Below are 22,197 nucleotides of genomic sequence, written 5' to 3' on the forward strand. Positions count from 1 at the left end.
CTTTAAAATAGTTTTCCTTGAATAATTTTATTGCATTACCCTTTGGGGACCAACACTTAGGGAAACATGGGCAGAGTTAATTAGGAGCGCTAACACTGACTGCAAATGCTAGGATGAAGGTTGAATTTTACGGAAAAGTTGAACGACATCAACACCTACCTGATCAATTCCAATTGAGCAAGTTCTTGGTTTGCTTGAAAGATGGGTTTTTTCGTAAAAAGCTCACCCAGAATACACCTGTACAAAACAAAATATTATTTTAAGCACCTACAATTAAAAAATTTTTTTATTCACACATGGGACGTGGGCGTTGCTGACATGGCCAGCATTTATTGCCCATCCCTAATTGCCCTTGAGAAGGTGGTGGTGAGATGCCTTCTACAACTGAATGGTTTGCGAGGCCATTTCAGAGGGCAGTTAAGCATCAACCACATTGCGGTGAGTCTGGAGTCACATATAGACCAGATCAGGTAAGGGCGGCAGATTTCCTTCCCTAAAGGACATTACTGAACCAGATGAGTTTTTAATATCAATCCGGTAGTTTCATGATCACATTACTGACACTAGCTTTTTATTCCAGATTTATTTAATTAACTGAATTTAAATTCCCCAGCTGCCGTGATGGGATTTGAACTTATGTATCCGGATCATTAGTCCAGACCTCTGGATTACTAGTCCAGTAACACAACAGAATACTTTTCTATGATTTTTCTGACAGCCAGCAAGTATGAATCACTTACCCACAGCTCCATACATCTATAGCTGGTGTATATCGCTCTTCTCCAAGCAAGAGTTCAGGTGGCCGATACCAGAGAGTAATAACCTTATTGGTGTATGGCCGACTAAAATAACAAACAGGAGAACAGAAAATTAAGTATCCAAAATCTGAGGAAGTTTGAGGTAAGCAAAACAGATGATGGTTACAATGACAGAGAAACCTGCCGAAATCAATGGCAAAAACAAATCAGATTTTTTTTCTCTCCCAACACAAGTATAACCTTAAAAGTCACAATTTACCAGGCCCTCTCAAGACAGCATAAAACATACCCACATGTTCTTCTTCCTCTTCAACCTGTACTACTACTACATTTGTGATGTCTTTGTGAATCTTGATTCTGTTAATATTCATCTGCTGTCCCACTGGTTCTATCTGGCGCCCAAGGTTCTCCACTGATAAAACCACCACTAACAATCTTAGTTTCCTGTTTTTGTGCCCTCACAACTTTTAAATCTATAAAAATCCAAATTCATTCAAAATCTTAATACTGATCAAACATCTGGAAAGGATCTTTTACCATCCATTATACACACGTGGACAAGATGCAAGGAGAAACCCACCATCCGACACGCAATTCCTCAAATCTAGCCTCCACCGCTCTCACTCCTTTTGCAACCAGTGCTGTCCTTATTTTTAATCAATAGGATGAACTGTGCTCCTGTGAATTTTTTTTTATATAGTTACAAATACAGTGCCCCCCTCTACAGTCTTCCTCCATGCACCAGCGCCACTGTGTTGAAGTGAAGATTCACTGCACCATCTCCAACTCTAACTCATCTTTTCTCAGGGACTTCAGGCTTTTAAAACCCAAAGGTGGCATCATGTAATCATTACTTCTTGATATGCCTCATCTTCTCTATTAATATTTCAACCTTGGGGGTATCCTGCACTATGGACCTTAGCCCTTCACCTTGATGTCTCAAATAGAAAACCTGTCTTTTTTTTTTCTCTTGCTAGAACTGCTGTGCAAATTAGGATGTGTGCAACCATTGAAATTTTTCACTCTTATTTAAAGAGTATTAGTGTTTGAAAATGATGGGCAATTATACAGGACAGCAGCATATCCACTTTGATCAGCATTATAATAGCAAATGATCCAGCTGAAAATTCATAGGCCCAAGACAAAAATAATTACAGGTAAGCACCATTACTATTTCTCACCCCCTCCCCCCCACCGCCGCACCACCCACCCCCACTAAACTAGAGGAGCAACTCAGGATGCAGTTACACTGCAGGTTTAGTAATTTCCACTTTGCACTGACACTACTCTTAGTGTTAATCCAGAGTTAGGGTCTGAACTGACACCAGAACGAAGTGTGACACTGCATTGAGTGTAAATTCAGTGCATGCCAAACTTAAGTTTATAAGGTGCAATGGGGTCGATTGGAACATGTGGGCATTTTTTTTTTAAACTGATCTGATTTTAAGTTAACTGTTTAGAGTAGAATGATTCTCCGCTCCCCACTCTGTAAACATTGAAATTGTTAACTATTGGGTGGGAACTCTGCATATGGTGTATCCAGTCTTGTACAGAACTCGCTCCTGGACAGGATGGTTACTGTTCCAGCCACGGTGCAGCTAATGCAAGTAGGATTTATTTAATTAACCCAAAGGCTTTGGAAATGCAACCCAAGACTGCTCAATGAATCTTGCGAGCCTTCGCTACAGATTTCTTGGCATTCCAAATCAGTGATATCACACTAAATTCCCTACATAACAATGACAGCACATCAAAAAGTGCCTAATAGGTTGTGATAGGTACTATATAAATGCAAATTATTTAAATGTATCAGTTACAGGGTCTGTGACTATCACAATCTTTGAAAAAAAGTTTGGGGAGCAGTTGGGAAAGGAGGTGTTCAATAAGTATCCACATGTTATGCATTTGTTACTTGTATGAAAAAATACATATAATTGTTAACACGCATAAGCAGAGGCCAGGGCCAGCGCATTGTCCGTCGTGAAAGGGAAATTAAATAAAGTAACCTCCAAACAAACACGCACATCTCCAAGTGACCTCATTAGCAGAAAGCTTACAAATGGTCAGACACACTCAGCAGTCAGATTTGTATGACACAGAAGGCCAGTGTACTCGAGAATGAAAGATATTCTAGAATAGGTTTTCAGAGTTCTGCACAAAGTAAAGGCCTCTGGTGCTAATTTACTGCCAATTATGGGTAGTTTGGAGCAATGGGTTTGCATCCGTATACAGAACAGGAGGCGGCTATTTAGCCCATCGTCCATCTGCTGGTTCTTTGGTCGAGCTATCCAGGTAGTCCCACTCCCCTGCACTTTCCCCATAACCCTGTAATTTTTTTCCCTTCAAATATTTATCCAATTCCCTTTTGAAAGTTACTAATTAATCTGCTTCCATCCCCCTTTCACACAGTACATTCCAGATCATAACTCGCTGCATAAAAATGTTTCCTCATGTCACTTCTGCTTCTTTTGCCAAACACCTTAAATACGTGTCCTGTTTACCTGCCACTGGAAACAGTTTCTCCTTATTAACTCTAATAAAACAATTCGTGACAATAACAACCTCCTGTTAACCTTCTCTGTTCCAAGGAGAACCCCAGCTTCTCCTGTCTCTGCACATAACTGAAGTCTTTGATTCCTGGAAGCCCCTCATGCCTGGTAACATTCTAGCAAATCTCTTCTGCACTCTCTCTAAGGCATCTTTCCTAAAGTGTGGTGTGCAGAATTGACCACAATACTCCAGCTGAGGCCTAACCAGTGTTTTGTAAAGGTTAAGCATAATTTCCATGCTTTTGTACTCTATGCCTCTATTAATAAAGCCAGGAATCCCAAATGCTTTAACAAGTCTTCACAACTTTTCCTGCCACCTTCAAAGAATTGTGTACATACATCCCCAGGTCTCTGTTCCTACAACCCTTAAAAATTATACCATTTAGTTTATATTGCCCCACCTCATTCCTCCCATCAAAATGTATAATTTTTCACTTCTCTTAAATTTCATCTGCCATGTTTCTGCTCATTTCATCAGTCTGTGTCCTCCTGAAGTCTGTTACTATCCTCCACATGGTTTACTACATTTCCGTGTTTTGTGTCACCTGCAAACTTTGAAATTATGCGCAGTATACCAAAGTCCAGGTCACTAATGTATATCTAAATGAGCAGTGGTCCCAATACCAACCCCTGAGGAACACCTCTGCATACTTCGCTGCAGTCTGAAAAAAAATTGTTCACCATTATTCTGGGCTGTCGATTGCCAATTTTGTATCCATGCTGCCACTGTCCCTTTAATCCCATGGGCTTTAATTTTCCTAAAAGTCTGTTATGTGGTACTATATCAAACGCCTTTTGAATGTTGATATACACATTAATCGCACTACCCTCATCAACCCTCTCCATCAAAGAACTCAATCAAGTTAGTCAAATCCATGCTGACTTTCAGTTATTAGCCCATACTTTTCCAAATGCCAATTAATTTTGTCTCATATTATTGCCTCTAAATTTTCGCCACCACGTTAGGCTGACTGGCCTGTAATTGCTGGGTTTATCCCCTTCCCCCCCTTTTTTTTTTTGAACGGGGGTGTAACATTTGCAATCCACTCCAAATATCAAAAGGAGCTTTGGAAGATTGTGGCCAGAATCTTTGCAATTTCCACCCTTACTTCCTTCAGAAACCAAGGAGGCATCCCATCCTAACCAGGTGACTCTTCCACTTTGAATACTACCAATCTTTTAAGGAAGTCATCTTTATTTTTATCCTAACCAATATCACTACTACCTCCTTTACTACTACACTGGCAGCATCCCTCTTTAGTAAAGACTGATACAAAGTATTAATTTAGCACCTCAATCATACCCTCTGCCTCCACAAGAGGTTTTCCCCTTTTGTTCTTAATCGGCCTCATTCTTCCTTTGACTACCCTTTTACTATTTAGAAGTTTATAAAATACTTTTGGCTTCTCCTTTTATTAGCCAGTCATCTATTCCCCACACTCTGTGCCCCTCTTATTTCCTTTTTTAGATCTCCTCTGTACTTTTTGTAATCAGCTTGGTTCTCTACTGTATTATGAATCTCTCATTTATCATAAGTCTCCTTTTTCGGTTTCATTTTAATTTTTACATCTTTCGTCGTCCAAGGAGCTCTAGCTTGGTCCTTCCTTTCCCTTCGCGGGAATGTGTCTTGTCTGTACCCGAACAATCTCCTCTTTGAAGACCTCCCATTCTCATTTACTGTTTTACCTTCCAACCATTGACTCCAATCCTACGGGTCAGATCTCTTTCTAACTCACTGAAATTCGTCCTTCGACAGTTAAATTTTTTTATGCATGATTGTTACTCGACCGTTACTGCATATGTGGACTTTTGAATGCTAGAATGATTAAATTCCAAGTTTTTGCAAAAATAAGGGAATATACTAGCTTGTATCTACAATCTAGCCTGGTTAAAAAGCAGTGAAGCCACATCTACATAATTGGTACAAATTTCCTTTATAAATTGCATTAAGTGAAGACTGCACGGAATACATTGTAAATTCATACCAGAAGCTCACTGCATTACAACAGAGCTCACAATTTTCCAGTGATAATGCTTTACTAATGATCATTTTTAATGATCAATTTTTTCAACTAGCCAAAACTTCAAAACAGAGGTCAATTTTTATTAGGCAAGGGTATTAAGGGATATGGAGCAAAGGCGGATAAATGGAGTTGAGGTACGGATCAGTCATGATCTATTTGAATGGCAGAAAAGGCTCGAGGGGCCGAATCTTCAGAAGGTTCAAGTATTTTAAAGCCGGCATGAAATGTTACACTTTATAATGCCACATACCTTTCCTCCGAGTTGTACAGTCGAGCTAGCCCAAAATCAGCAAGTTTTATCTGCCCCCTGGTGGCAAAGAAAATTACAATGTGTTAAACTTCAAGGTTTTTAAATCTTTACATTTATTTTGGTCGGTTGAACATTACATTTGGGACATGGTACTAATATCATCGGTATTTTGAATACACCAACAGCATAATGACATTTTTTTAAATGGTCAAATAACAATTTTATACAACAACAACTTGTACTTGTATAGCGCCTTTAACGTAGTGAAATGTCCCAAGGCGCTTCACAGGAGTATTGAGATTTTAAAAAATTGACACCAAGCCGCCTAAGTAGAAATTAGCACAGGTCAAAGAGGTAGGTTTTAAGGAGCATCTAGAAGGAAAGAGAGGTAGACGCGGAGAGGTTTAGGCAGAAAATGTGTGGTTGGAAGCTCATTTCAGGATCAATTATGACACCAAGGTTGCGAACAGTCTGGTTCAGCTTCAGACAGAAGTTGAGGAGAGGGATGGAGTCAGTGGCTAGGGAACGGAGTTTGCGTGGGGACTTAAAACAATGGCTTCGGTCTTCCCAATATTCAACTGGAGAAAAATTCTGCTCATCCAGAACTGGATGTCGGACAAGCAGTCTAACAATTTAGAGATCGAGGAGGGGTCGAGAAGTGATAGCGAGGTAGAGCTGGGTGTCGTGTGGAACTGACGCTGTTTTCGGATGATGTCACCAAGGGGCAACATGTAGATGAGAAATAGAAGGGGGCCAAGGATAGATCCTTGGGGTCACCAGAGGTAACGATGCAGGTTTGGGAAGAGAAGCCATTGCAGGTGATTTTCTGGCTACAATTAAGATAGATAAGAGTGGAACCAGACAAGTGCAGTCCCACCCAGCTGGACGATGGTGGAGAGGCGTTGGAGAAGGATAAAGTGGTCAACCATGTCAAAAGCTGCAGACAAGTCAAGAAGGATGAGGAGGGATCGTTTTCCTTTGTCACAATAACACAGGATGTCATTTGTGACTTTGATCGGAGCCGTTTCGGTGCTGTGGCAGGCGTGGAAACCGGATGAGGGATTCAAACATGGAATTGCGCGAAAAATGGCCATGGATTTGGGAGGCGATGACACGTTCAAGGACTCGAGAGGAAAGGGAGGTTGGAGATGGGGTGGTAGTTTGCAAGGACGGAGGGGTCGAAGGTTGTTTTTTTTTTTTTGAGGAGAGGGGTGATGACAGCAGATTTGAAGGAGAGGGGGACAGTACCTGAGGAGAACCATTAACAATGTCAGCTAACATGGGAGCCAGAAAAGGAAGTTGGGTGGTCAGCAGTTTGGTGGGAATAGGGTCAATGGAACAGGATGTGGATTTCATGGACAGGATGAGCTCGGAAAGGTCATGAGCGATGATCGGAGAGAAACTGGAGAAAAATGCAAGGTCAGGGATATGGCAGGAGGGATACTTAGAGGAAGTTTGGTCCGGTGGGCTAGGGGAGGGAAGGGAAGAGGCAGAGGTGGCCGAATGGATGGTCTCAATCTTGGAGACAAAGTCGTCCACGAGCTCCTTCCACTTATCGTCGAAGGTGAGATTGCAGACTGGGAGAGGGGTTTAAAAAGACGGTTAGCAGCGGAGAATAGAAGCCGGGGTTTAACCTTTACATTCCAGAATGATTCTGGAATAGTGAGCAATTTTGGCAGCTGACAGCAGGACCCGATAATGCTTTGTGATCCAGCCAGATCTGGTGGTGAATGGCTAAATCATTGTCCGCCACATCCATTCAAATCTTGGATGTAAGGGAGCGACGATCAGAGCTGTACCAGGGGGAACGGCCAGCGTGAGAGAGTAATGGTTTTAACAGAGACTCGGGCAGCAAAAGTGGTGCTGAGGGTGCGATTGAGCAGAGCAGATCAGTAGCTGCAGAAATGTCATGGTGAATGAAGGGCCAAAGGCTGGACAGTTGGGAGTTCATAAGTGCAGTTGTAACAAAGTCAGGAGAGAGTTTGTTCCAGGGGTGGATACAGAAGGAGGTAGGGTTGGGGGGTGGGTGGGGAGAGCGATACGAGAAAGTGGTCAGAGATGGCCATACCTGCGATTGATACGATGGGAGTAGTGAAGCCACGAGAGATGGCAAGGTCAAGGGGGTGGCTGTGAATATGGGTTGGGGAGTTTACATGGAGGGAAAGATTAAAAGAGGTTAGGAGGCTACTGAACTCAGAGGAGAGAGAGCATGATGAATTGAGATGGAGGGTGAAATCACCGAGGATATAATCTTAATACAATAAATGTTATAGTACATATATAAAATACAACAAACTTAAGAAAAAAAGTTGTAAAAATTATAGTTCTAGACACCGTAAAGAGCTTACTGTGATTGGCATCTCCTAAAATGAGAATTAGGAATGCACTATACAAAACATTTATTGCAGTCCCAACAGATCTGGAGAAAGGAAGTTTTTTTTTGGTATTTTAAACTCCGTGTAGTTAATGAAGCATAACCAAAACAACATCTTGACCTTTAAATGCTAGCACATTAAGTACATAGTTAGACGTTTGGAGAACAAAACTATGATTACTAAAAATTACATTTCTAGCAGACCCATGCAATGGAAAAACATATGCAGGTGCAGCGTCGAAAATCCAGAGTTCCGGAATCCGGACCGATCGGTGGCAAGGTCGTCTGGAATCTGTAAAATGTTCCGAAATCCGGATCTGCCGACACTGGGGCCCCGCCGCTGCCCGACATCGGGCCTCGCCCGCCACCCTCTCTTCGTCGGGGGCCCCACCCGAACAGCTCCTCAGCAGGGGACCCCCCCACCCCCGACATTCCGAAATCCGGAAATACCCGAACTGGGCTCAGGTGATTCCGGATTTGTGACATCAAAGACGATTGAAAGTCCGGGAAAGCCTGCAATCCGGAACGGCCTCGGTCCCGGATTCTCGCCATTGCACCTGTACTCAATAGGGAAACCAAATCAAGAATATTTTCCTTCTATTTTTAACCCTTTACCCGTTCTCTCCTGAAGCCAACCCTTGATGGAACAGTTCTTCAGGCAGCAGCTTTCATATACTCCATACAATTGCCTCACCAACAAGTTCTGGCCTGTGCAGGTGAGAGGGGGAGAAAGTATAGAGACATCAAGAGAAAAAGTGCAAGCAAGCAAGGTGGGAGGGGGCGGGGTGGGAAAAGAAAAGAAACGAAGGAAGAGAGGTGGGGTGTAGAATAAGAGAGACAGCATGTGTGAAGTATTGGAAGGAGAGAGACCAATTGGTGGGAGAGGAAGAAAAAGAAAAAGGGGGGTGGGGGAGAAGGAGGAGAGGATGGATTGCCCCTCCCCTTGCTCTCCTAAAAAAAAAAATAGGGGGGAAAAAAAATCAGAATGACAGACCAATGAGTACAAGCTAATACCACTTGGTCAAATACACAGAAGCCAAATAATACAGCAAGATATTGAATTAGCACAATACTTAAAACAAAATTGGAATATTCTCATAAGGGATTAATGTATCTTTTTCAGAATGTATTTCTTACATACTTGATAAGCAATAGTCTTTCATAGATTTACAAAATGGATAATGTAAATCTCAATTCATCCATAAAGTTCAGATCTCTGAACAGAACTAATGCCTATGAGAGTGTGACCCAGACTTCATGCCTCTGAAGTCAAAGCTGTCAGTTGCACGATTAACAACACAATGGTGCAAACTATTGAATAGAATGTGGATGTATCGATGTTCACCAAATGCCTGATTTACAAAGCCTTTTCCATGTAAATTTAATTACCACCTAGAACAAAGCCAGTGAACCTGGCTTGGTCCATAGACAACTGTCTCCAACATTCATTTTGTCAGACTCCTTTTATTTTAATTCAGTTTCAGAGCTACACAAGATAAAATACAGAAATCTTACTATTTTATCAAAGGAGAAGTGTGTGTGTGTGTGTGTGTGTGTGCGTGTGTGGGGGGGGGGGGGGGGGGGGGCATGAATAAATCCTAGCCAAGCTCAATCCTGCTCTCAAAAACATTGACACAATTCCTACAGGGGCTGTTGGATAATAATCAGTTGCACTTCCACCCCTACCCAAAAAAGCCAATCTACCGGCAACAGCCAATTTAACAAATACACTCGAGACCTTTAAATGGATCACTACTACACCACACAGCATATTTACCTAGAGCCACTGGAGAGAACACGGAAAACAGAATTTACTCAATTAACTAGAAAGACTATTCACAAGTAACAAAAACATAAAAAGCTGCTAACACTCAGGTCAGTCAGTATCTGTAAAGAAAGGGAAAATGTTAGCATTTGTACAACCCTTTACCAGAATGGAACAAAGGGTTAAACCTGATACATTAACATTTTTCCTTTCTTGATGCTGCCTGATCTGATTAATGTTTCCAGCATTTTGTTTGAGAATTCTAGCATGTGCAATATTTAATTTTTTGTCACAAGCTATCTGAATTACTCAAGTCTATATTCAGCAGTTCAATTCCGTTCATTACTATCATTCCATTCTATTCATTATCCAAAGTACCTTCATTACTTATAAGACCGCATTCCAGAATTCAATTCCAATCGTCCATTTTTTTTGTTGTCAACTTTCTCTCCTCTTTTGAAGGTGCCAGTCACCTTCTGTACCGTGCCAAAGTCGTGTGTGATCTAGACAGGAAATGCTGGTCAGCAATTCAGCCATGGGGGATCATCATAGCTGAGCCATCCACACACATACTTTCCAGCAGGGGGCACTAAACAGCGACAAGGAGCAGCAACACTTGGCTGATTTCCTCCCTAGTCCATGGGCACTGAGGCCAATTGTACCATTCCTACTGCTATCCAGGCTGACCACAGTTAACTCAACAGACTAAGACTAAAACAATACTTGTTTTACATAATAAAATGAAAAAGACCATCGACTTTTGATTGAAATGCATTTTTCACACAAGGATAGGACCATCATCAGATGAGGCAAACATCAGACTTTACTAATGTCATTTAGACAAGGAAACCTGCCATCCTTACCTGGTCTGCCTATACATTGACCCCAATCCCACACCAATGTGGTTGACTATTAACAAGCAAGCCACCCAGCTGTATTAAAATAAAGCCCACCAACACCTTCTCAGGGCAAGTAGGGATAGGCAATAAATACCGGCCTCGCCAGCAATGCCTACTTCAAGAATTTTTATTTATTTATTTTTAAAAAGAGCAACTAACCAACAATTCACATATTCCAACATTGTGTTTCTAAATGGGGTCAGTTTAATGGATGAACAAGGTCTCAGCAGCAAATTTCAAGCGTTCCAAATTTGGTAAGAATGAGGATGAGCCACAATTTAAATATAGAACAAGGCCAATCCTACCATTAAATTCTATCTTCCAAACTGACCCTGTGCACACAACCTGCACAAAGGCAGGTGATCAACTACAGGTCAACTTCTACAGTGGTAGACTAAAATGCCCTCTTAATGCACCCTAAAGATGATAGTAGGGACCAGATCTAAAATGGCCACGATGGAAATACAAGTATACTGACTGACATCAAGAACATACCAATATTTGGCAGTTCATATCTTCAATACAAGATTACCTAGCAGCTACAACAGTACTCAGTACCAGGGAAGAAAATTTGCTGCTCAGATGAATGCTCTTCTCAGAACCACGGAGAATGAGAGGACTTGTGCCAGATTGGCATTCCATCTGGAACATATCAACTGACATAAACACAACCAAAGAAAGAACGGTGAAAATGAACTGCACTTCAAAGTGAAAGTGATGAACAAGCCTGAATGAAAGAAAAATATGGAAAAATGCTGAACCCAGGAGTATTTCCAAAGAGATCGGCAAAAATTCCACGGGATAAAACTGCTAACAAACTTTTTCTTGCAAGAAGACATCGGTCACAACACTGCTACCACCAACCTGACTAAAAGACAAGATGGCCAGAACAAAACAAATCATACAATGTGGGATTAGGGAAAGTCACACCAATTTCAACATCCGTCGTGACCTAAAATAGATCAAAACAGCAGAAATGAACTGTACAGATTGTAAGCACCTGTTGGTTATAGGAATCGTCAAAATATCTTAAAAGGATATTCAGGGAAAAGAGTAACCTGGAGAAGAGCATAGCTGCAGATTTTCAACAAAACAGCAAGAAATCCTCGCAGCGCAACAGTAAAAGGACCTTAAAGAACATGAACAGGATAAACTGAGTCAAGCACAAAATAGTCAATATATTCCATTGTTACTTCTTTCAAGTATTCACTAGAGAATTCATTAGAAATATGTCCTCCATCATTGGAGATAGTCCAGGTAGGTTCAATGACTGACCAACAGGTAGGATGAGACCCGTGAAGTGCTTTCATCCTGAGAATTGATGAATGCTGGGACAAGGCCACAAAATTGGAAGTAAGCTAATGAACGAGTCCCCATATTCAAAAACAAATGTGATAAAACAGAGCAAGACATCAAAAATAACTAAAAAAAAAAGATACATCGCACGCAAACTTGAGGATTGCCTGTATGATAACCTAGCAAACTAGAGCCATCATGGCTTCATAAGGACAAAATCCTGCCTACCAGCCCCCTTTTAAGAAAGTGACATCCCAAGTGGACTGTGGAAAGCCTCATGATGTGCTGTACCTAGATTTCCAGACAGACTCGACAAAGTTCATGAAATTCTGCTACGCAAACTTAAAGTGGTGGGATTCAGGATAAAACTTGGAATTGGATAAGAAATTGGCTGAAGGAAAGCACGCAGCAGGTACTTGTTGAGAGGGATATAGAGGTGGCGAAGTACTGAGCAGAGCTTCTCAAGCGTTGGTGCCGCAGCTCCTATTGTTTCTAATTTACATCAACAACCTGGATTCAAAAACGGAAATGCAAATTGTCCATATTTGCAAACTAGGGGCAGGGATTTCACTCAAGTCTGCTGAGGCACCCAAGGACCTACAAAATAAGTTACACAAGATTATGATCGTTTGGGATCAGTGTTCCAATTTGGATAGTGTAATACCCGACTGTATTTAGATGAATACTGACACATTAGGACAACTACAAAAGTTGCTAAATTGTGCCCTGCAACACAATCTGCTGCAGAAAGTAAGAAATGGGATGGCATTACAGATTTCTGTAGTTTTATGGGCCCCAAGTTTCCACACGCGGCAAAACAGGCGCCCCTCCGAGCTGGGCGCCCGTTTTTCGTGCCGAAAACGGCGCCTGAAAAAAAACGCGCTATTCTCGAGCGCCTTGCAGCTCGATGTCTGCTTGGCGCGGCGCACAGGGGGCGGAGCCTACCACTCGCGCCGATTTTGTAAGTAGGAGGGGGCAGGTACAATTTAAATGAGTTTTTTTGGTGCCGGCAACCCTGCGCGTGCGCATTGGAGCGTTCGCGCACGCGCAGTTTGAAGTAAACATTGGCACTCGGCCATTTTTAAAAGTGCTGCAGAAAAAGTGAAAATTTGTTTATTGAACCCTTGCAAAGGCTTGCATTTTAATTTTCTTGATATTTCTGTGTGTGAGGGAGTGCATTCTGTAATTAAAGGTAGACTGTGATAAACAGGACACATGCACTTGTTTGAGACTATTCAAATTCTTTGTAGCTGTTCAATTTAACATTTTTTAATAAAACCACATTGCCCTTCCATGATCAGCACTGAGGCTTCTTGCAGCTTTCTCTCCCTGCCGTCCGTCAGGCCCGACGGCAAACGGCTGCCTGAAAGGCCTGCCTGAAGCACTTTCACACAGGTAGGAACATGGTTTATTTAATCTTTTCTTTGCTTATAAATTTTTATTCAGGTTGCATTTATTTGTATAATATTTGTATAAGTATAACTAAGGATTTATTGTAGAATGTAATGACTTCCCTTCCCCCCCCTCCCCCCCCCACCTCGTTCCCGACGCCTAATTTGTAACCTGCGCCTGATTTTTTTAATGTGTAGACAAGGTTTTTCAAGCCTACAAAAATCTTCACTTGCTCCATTTTAAGTTAGTTTGGAGTACGTTTTCACTGTGGAAACTTTCAAATCAGGCGTCAGTGGCCAGACACGCCCCCTTTTGAAAAAAAAATTCTGTTCAAAAGTGAAACTGTTCTACCTGACTAGAACTGCAGAAAACTTAAATGTGGAGAATTCCGATTTCTAAGATACTCCGTTCTCCACCAGTTGCTCCTAAAAATCAGGAGCAAATCATATGGAAACTTGGGGTCATGGTGTCTGAAGTGAGTCTAGCTCCTGGATTGCTGTAATTTACTTAGTTCTCACTTTCTGCTATGTACTACAAAAATGTTATGTTCCTGTACATTGTAGATTGAGGAGGCCTGACATGTAGCATCTCACATCAGAATCAAAACATGTTTTTATATACAAGGATTTGAAATTAACAAATTAATCAGAAATGAAAGGTCTCCAATTTATAAGCAATTACAATTTACAAGCATCTCATTTTATACCAGTGCTAATCAAATTGCCTACTTGAATATGGTAATACCTGTTATTAAGTAAAATATTGGAGCACTTGATGTCTCGATGCAAAAAATTCTTCTTATGGCAGTAGTCCAGTCCTTCCATTAGTTGCCTCATAAAGGATTTGATATGGTTTTCAGTGAAATGCACTAATCCCGATTCCAAGAGTCCCATTAAGTCATGGTCCATATATTCAAATACCAAATAAAATGCACCTATGAGATACAAATAGAACACATTGTAAAGTAACAAAATGAGATAAACTACTAGGTCAATTTGTAGGGTGCCTTCAAGGAAGAGATGGTTTGGGTACAGGCTAGACACATTCCCACCGGGGGGGGGGGGGGGGGGGCGGGAAGGAAGGGCATCCAAAGCTGGAGCTCCATGGATGACTAAAGATACAGAGATTAAAGTGAAACAGAAAAAGGAGGCTTATGATAAATATGTCATAGTTCAGTAGAGATCCAAACTAAATACAAAAAGTATAGAGCAGAACCAAAACAGGAAATAAGAGGGTCAGGGAGAGCAGGTAACATAAAAGGGAACTCAAGTCTTCTATTTAACCATTAGCATGGATGTGTTAAAGGCAAACCGTATTTGACTAACTTAATTAAGTTATTTGATGAAGTAACAAAGAGAGGGTTGATGAGGTTAGTGCAGTTGATAGTGTATATGGACTTTTAAAAGGCTTTTGATAAAGTACCATTTGGTAGACTTGTTTGCAAAATTGAAGCCCATGGGATTAAAGGGGCAGTGGCTACATGGCTATAAAAATGTCAAAACAGAAAGCAGTGAGTAATGGTGAAGTTATTTTTCAGACTGGAGGGAAGTGTGCCGTGGTGTCCCCCAGGGGTCGGTGTTGGGACCACTGCCCTTAATATATATTAATGACCTGAACTTGGGTATACAGGGCATAATTTCAAAATTTGCAGATGACACAAAACTCAGTAATGTAGTAAACAGTGAGGAGGATAGTAACAGACTTCAGGAGGACAGACAGGACTGGTGAAAAAGGCAGACACATGGCAGATGAAATTTAATGCAGGGAAGTGTGAAGTGATACATTTTGGTAGGAACATAAGAACATAAGAACATAAGAATTAGGAACAGGAGTAGGCCATCTAGCCCCTTGAGCCTGCTCCGCCATTCAAAAAGATCATGGCTGATCTGGCCGTGGACTCAGCTCCACTTACCCGCCTGCTCCCCATAACCCTTAATTCCCTTATTGGTTAAAAATCTATCTGTGATTTGAATACATTCAATGAGCTAGCCTCAACTGCTTCCTTGGGCAGAGAATTCCACAGATTCACAACCCTCTGGGAGAAGAAATTCCTTCTCAACTCGGTTTTAAATTGGCTCCCCCGTATTTTGAGGCTGTGCCCCCTAGTTCTAGTCTCCCCGACCAGTGGAAACAACCTCTCTGCCTCTATCTTGTCTATCCCTTTCATTATTTTAAATGTTTCTGTAAGATCACCCCTCAACCTTCAGAACTCCAATGAGTAAAGACCCAGTCTACTCAATCTATCATCATAAGGTAACCCCTCTCATCTCCGGAATCAGCCTAGTGAATCGTCTCTATACCTGCTCCAAGGCTAGTATATCCTTCCTTAAGTAAGGTGACCAAAACTGCACGCAGTACTCCAGGTGCGGCCTCACCAATACCCTGTACAGCTGCAGCAGGACCTCCCTGCTTTTGTACTCCATCCTTCTCGCAATGAAGGCCAACATTCCATTCGCCTTCCTGATTACCTGCTGCACCTGCAAACTAACTTTTTGGGAGTTTCATGCACAAGGATCCCCAGGTCCCTCTGCACCGCAGCATGTTGTAATTTCTCCCCATTCAAATAATATTCCCTTTTACTGTTTTCTCCCCCCCCCCACGGTGGATGACCTCACATTTTCCGACATTGTATTTCATCTGCCAAACCTTAGCCCATTCGTTTAACCTATCTAAATCTCTTTGCAGCCTTTGTGTCCTCTACACAGCCCACTTTCTCACTAATCTTTGTGTCATCTGCAAATTTTGTTACACTACACTCTGTCCCCTCTTCCAGGTCATCTATGTATATTGTAAACAGTTGTGGCACACCACTAACCACCGATTTCCAATCCGAAAAGGACCCATTTATCCCGACTCTCTGCTTTCTGTTAGCCAATTCTCTATCCATGCTAATACATTTCCTCTGACTCCGCGTACTTTTATCTCCTGCAGTAACCTTTTGTGTGGCACCTTATCGAATGCCTTTTGGAAATCTAAATACACCACATCCATCGGTACACCTCTATCCACCATGCTCGTTATATCCTCAAAGAATTCCAGTAAATTAGTTAAACATGATTTCCCCTTCATGAATCCATGTTGCGTCTGCTTGATTGCACTATTCCTATCTAGATGTCCCGCTATTTCTTCCTTAATGATAGCTTCAAGCATTTTCCCTGAGGAGAAGCAATATAAACTAAATGGTATAATTTTAAAGAGGGTACAGAAAGAGAGAGACCTAGGGGTGTATGTACTTTGAAACTAGCAGGACAAGTTGAGAAGGATGGCCTAAAAGAAATCCTTGGCTTCATAAATAGAAACAGAGTGTACAAAAGCAAAGAAGTTGTGCTAACCCTTTATAAAGCACTGGTTAGGCCCCAGCTAGAGTACTGTGTCCAATTCTGGGCACACCATTTTAGGAAGGATTTCAAAGCCTTGGAGAGGGTGCAGAGGAGATTTACTATAATAGTACCAGGGATGAAAGACTTTAGTTACATCGATAGACTACAGAAATTGGGGTCATTCGAGCAGATGTGCTTACGGAGAGATTTGATAGAGGTGTTCAAAATCATGAAGGGTTTTGATTGAGTAAATGAGGAGAAATTGTTTCCAGTGGTAGAAGGGTCGATAACCAGAGAACACAGATTTAAGGTGATTGGTAAAAAACCAGAGGCATCACGAGGAAAACAAAAATTACACTGTTACAATCTGGAATGCACTGCTTGAAAGGGTTGTGGAAGTAGATTCAACAGCAACTTTCAATGGGGAATTGTATAAATACGTGAAGTGGAAAAATTTGCAGAGCTATGAGGAAAGAGGAGAGTGGGACTAATTGGATAGCTCTTTCAAAGAGTCAGCACAGGCATGATGGCCCGAATGGCCTCCTCTGTGCTGTATCATTCCACACAGGATCCAAAGAGTTTCATGTGCTGTGGCCTGGTATCTAAGTGAAAGCACGCCTATTTGAAACTTGCCATAACTAGCTGGTGGTCGAGACAAACCAGTGTGGGGAAACACAAGACAACTTTTCATTTATAAAATCAAAAGCTAAGCCTGCAAAGTAATTTGCTGCTGCACTGCAATTGCACCAATTAATTTTATAGTCCAGGATGAGAGACTTTTCCAGCATTCAGTTATAATGCAACTGAATGCTGGAGCTGGATTCAGACTCAAGACATACTGTTCTAACTCACTGCACCAATCACTCCCCTAAATATTTCCAAATTCTAAACTCTGACAGGTCCAGATACCTTTATCTTTTTTAAAATCCAATGCGTCTTCCTTATCTGTCACAATTTCTTTCATGTTTATGATGCTCGAGTGGTGTAACTGCCTTAATATCTTAATCTCTCGGATAGCAGTTATAGGGAAGCCTTCCTTTTCATTATCCAAGCGGACTTTCTTTAAAGCAACCATTTCACCTGAAACAAACATACAACAATTAGAAATATAATCTGTAAACTTTCAGCACGTCCACTTCAAAGGAACAAGCTATTTTTGCACAAACGGAGAATCAATGAGCAAACATGCGACGTGTGCATACACAAACACTCTGCCCTTAATGTAATAATGCCCCATAAAACACAAATACTGTTTTACAAAATGTATTAACTTTTCTTTCGCTGAAGTCAACTCTTTTCCTCCTGATTTTTTCTTCTACTTTACGAACATTCTTTGGTAAAATTAGAGTACAGTAGCAAAGTGGTTATGGTCCTGGACTAGCAACCCAGAGGTTGTGAATTCTAATCCCACCATGGTGAGTTGTAAAGCTGAATCCAATAAATCTGTTTATTTGTGGGCTGACACCAAATAAAATGATGGGAAGCTGCCCGATTGTTGTAAAAATCCAACTGATCGACCAATGTGCTTTAGGGAAGGGAATCTGCCTCAACTACTGAGGCTTACTTATGACTCCAATCCCACGATATATGATTGACTCTCAATTACCTCAAGTCAACTAGGGATGAACACTAAATGCTGCCTTGCCAGGAGCGCCAAAATCCTAAAAACAATTATTTTTCTTAAATCGACCAAATAACAGGCATCATGATTTGGCACATCTACACGTGAAGATAGTGAAGAGTAAAGTTATATACTTATAATTACTTTATCCTAACAAGGCCGAAGGAATTAGCCTTTGGCTTAGCAGTAGCATTCCCACCCAAGGTAAAGTGGTCGAACCCCACTCCAGACAGCCGCAACAAGGGGAGATCAGAATTTGATGCCTAAATACTGGGTTGTGCATGTCTGGATGGAGTGACCACAGGCTCAATGGTAGTAGATCCACCTCAGAAGGGTTGGGTTCGGGCCCATTCCAGACAGCCCCAGCAAGCGAAGACTGAAGCACCTGCTCTGAATACTGGATTGACATCCAGCGGGGATGCTTGCATCCAACGTGCGGGGCTCTTGAGCCTTGGTTGCAGCCCAGCTAGGAGAGGTTATTCCGAGATAAAACCAGTGAGGGAGGCAACCTCAGCTACTCTTCCTTATTAAGCGGCTCAAGAATTGTGTGTGAGAGACTTGAGTTAGGATCTGCCCTAGAGCAGAACACAACAGATTGATCAATTCAAGACTGACATTTTTTCGGGTTGGTTGAAATTGCATTTACAAGAAACAATTGGGTCTCTACCAGCAGATGTATTTTGTTCTAGTTATATAAATAACAAAATATATTTTCTCAGTGAAAGAAGCAAGTTATCATGGATAACATTGCAGCAATATTACCTGCAAATAAAACTAATTCCTTTCAGCAAAAATTGGAATACCAAGGCTTTGGTCAGATCTTAAAATCAGGATCAAACCAACTGAGGCAGCTGGTTGGGTGACACCAAAACATTCAATTTTCTGGTAAATTGAATGTAAACCAGTACGAAAAAAATGTCAGTCTTGGTCCATCGTATGTTGTGTTTTGCGCTAGGGCATATTCTAACTCAAGTCTCAAAGCAAGTAACAGTGATTAGAAATAGCAGTGCCAAGTTAAGTAAAAGCTTAGCCACATTAGCTAAAATAAAGTTAATTTACAGATTTTCATTACAGGACCATTAGGTTGTGGTACTGAACACAACTAATGGATAAAGAACAAATGTTTATTTGGAAGTGAGTGTTAAACTTCTGACAATAATTGAAGAGAACTAAAGGCGTGACCATGGGGCTGAATAATAGGTTTATGTACAACATCCTGCGGAGGGAGGAGAGAAATCATCTGATTAAGGTGGCTATGCATAACACAAAGCTCTGAATGTGCCCTACAATTGCTTCTTTCTACACCCTGCGACTGTCAAGTGTTATATGCTCCTATTTGTATTGTGCAGGTTTAAAAAATTAGGAAGACTTTTAAAGGACACAGTAACAGGAAAGGAATATACAAAAGACTAAAAATCAGAAATTGGAGAAAAAGCAGGGAAGTGAAATGGAAGAAATGGTCTCAAAACTCTAATCTGCCTCTCACTGGAATAGATATGCAAACTTATCACATACGAGTCTGAGCAAAAATGCAAAACATCACTCATTAGTATATTGAAAACACACAATGAATGCAGTAAAAATCAAATACAAGCCTAATGGATTCCTGCCTTTAAATCCTTAAAACATAGATGGACTTATAAAACAGTGTAACTTATCAGTATAATTTATGTAACATGTACAAACTTGGTATAATATAGGCAGTCCCACAACTGTACCGTGGAGTTGCAGGACATTGGTTCATACCCTATAACTCTAACATAGCAAGTTTCAGGTCTTGGACACATCAATGAGATGCTCGTCACCTCCCAAGGAAATAGATGAAAAACAGGACCTTGCTTTCAACCTGTACCATTTTGCCCAATTTGGCTGCTGCAGAGTGGAACTGACAAAGGCCTCAGGATAACGTTGCATGCTGCCCTCTCGACTATGTATGGGAAGACCAGAGTGGAGGAGTGACCATGGGGAGAGACAGCTGCAAGTGCTGGCAGAGGGGACAGTGCAATGCTGAGGCTTGTGACATTCAACGGCAACCTGCTTATGACTGACTGGTCATCCTCAGAGAATACTATGTAGCACAGGGGCACCTAAAGTAGGATGGAGTGTAAAAGACAATTAATTTTACAACCAGAAAGCCAAACAAAAAAGCCCTAACTGATCTTTATTCATACACAATCAAATAAAAAACAACACAGATGCTGGAAATCCAATATAAAAAACAGAAAATGCTGGAAACACTCAACAGGTCAAGCAGCATCTGTGGAGAGGGGGAAGGTATGGGTTCATGTTCCACATCGATGACAGTCACTGACCTGAAATGTTGGGCTCAAGTTTCAGCCGGAGTTGCTCCTATTTTTTTTGGAGTAACTAGTTTAGAATGGAGCAGCTTAGAAATTGCAATTCTCGGGATTTAGTTTGCTCCAGTTCTAGTCAGTTAGAATAGTTTCATTTTAGAACAGATTTTTTTTTCAACAGGGGGCGGGTCCAGCCACTTACACCTGTTTTGCAAGTTTAGGCAGCGAAAACTTACTCCATACTAACAGAATGGAGTAAGTGTAGATTTTTTACGCTCAGAAAAACCTTGCCTACACTTATAAATTAGGCGTAGGAAATGAGAGATGAAGGGGGGTGGGGGAAGTTTACAAGCATTAAACACTTCACTTTTACAAATAAGAGCCATCAATAATCAATGATAAATAAACCAATAAATCAATTAAAAAAAATTTTTTTTTTAATTTAAAAATGTATTAAAAAATTAAGTTTCTACTCACCTACGGCAGCACCGGGAGCCCTCCAACAACGTGCTGTGACGGGGCCCCTCTGCCAGCGAGGAGAGGGGGGGGGGGGAGAAGAGGGGGGGGGGGGGGGAGAAGAGAGGGGGGCGGGGAGGGAGAGAGAGAGAGAGGGGGGGGCGGGGAGGGAAAGAGAGAGAGAGAGAGAGGGGGGGGGGAGGAAAGAGAGAGAGAGAGAGAGAGAGAGGGGGGGCGGAGAGGAGAGAGAGAGAGAGAGAGAGAGAGGGGCGGGGAGGGAGAGAGAGAGAGAGGGGGGCGGGGAGGGAGAGAGAGAGAGAGAGAGAGAGAGAGAGAGAGAGAGAGAGAGAGAGAGAGAGAGAGAGAGAGAGAGAGAGAGAGGGGCGGGGACGGAGAGAGAGAGAGAAAGAGAGAGAGGCGGGGACGGAGAGAGAGAGAGAAAGAGTGAGGCGGGACGGAGAGAGAGAGAAAGGCGGGGAGGGAGAGAGAGAGAGAGAGAGAGGCGGGGAGGGAGAGAGAGAGAGAGAGGCGGGGAGGGAGAGAGAGAGAGAGCGGGGAGGGAGAGAGAGAGAGAGAGAGAGAGAGAGAGAGAGAGAGAGAGAGAGGGGGGCGGGGAGGTGGGAGAGAGAGAGAGAGAGAGGGGGGCGGGGAGGGAGAGAGAGAGAGAGAGAGAGAGGGGGGGGGCGGGGAGGGAGAGAGAGAGAGAGAGAGAGAGAGGCGGGGACGGAGAGAGAGAGAGAGAGAGAGAGAGAGAGAGGCGGGGACAGAGAGAGAGAGAGGCGGGGACAGAGAGAGAGAGAGGCGGGGACGGAAGAGAGGGGAGGGGGGGGGAAGAGAGGGGAGGGGGGGGGGGAAGAGAGGGGAGGGGGGGGGGGAAGAGAGGGGAGGGGGGGGGGAAGAGAGGGGAGGGGGGGGAAGAGAGGGGAGGGGGGGGAAGAGAGGGGAGGGGGGGGAAGAGAGGGGAGGGGGGGGAAGAGAGGGGAGGGGGGGGAAGAGAGGGGAGGGGGGGGAAGAGAGGGGAGGGGGGGGAAGAGAGGGGAGGGGGGGGAAGAGAGGGGAGGGGGGGGAAGAGAGGGAGGGGGGGGAAGAGAGGGGAGGGGGGGGGGAAGAGAGGGGAGGGGGGGGGAAGAGAGGGGAGGGGGGGGAAGAGAGGGGAGGGGGGGGGGAAGAGAGGGGAGGGGGGGGGAAGAGAGGGGAGG

The 22,197-nt window shown here is 42.6% G+C and overlaps 1 protein-coding gene across 3 annotated transcripts in view; it reads right to left on the reverse strand.

The window, feature by feature from the left end:
• LOC139273387 (cyclin-dependent kinase 13-like) overlaps positions 1-22,197 on the reverse strand; it is an 85,555-nt gene that overhangs the window by 36,773 nt on the left and 26,585 nt on the right. For all 3 annotated transcript variants that reach the window (XM_070890245.1, XM_070890253.1, XM_070890235.1), the window contains 5 exons: positions 17,537-17,707; positions 14,052-14,241; positions 5,582-5,638; positions 741-842; positions 160-237 (listed from right to left, as the gene is read on the reverse strand). In XM_070890245.1, coding sequence (XP_070746346.1) covers positions 160-237; positions 741-842; positions 5,582-5,638; positions 14,052-14,241; positions 17,537-17,707 — 598 coding nt within the window. The remainder of the gene's footprint in view (positions 1-159; positions 238-740; positions 843-5,581; positions 5,639-14,051; positions 14,242-17,536; positions 17,708-22,197) is intronic.

Source organism: Pristiophorus japonicus, chromosome 1 (genome assembly GCF_044704955.1).
Source record: "Pristiophorus japonicus isolate sPriJap1 chromosome 1, sPriJap1.hap1, whole genome shotgun sequence".
Classification (NCBI taxonomy): Eukaryota; Metazoa; Chordata; class Chondrichthyes; family Pristiophoridae; genus Pristiophorus; species Pristiophorus japonicus.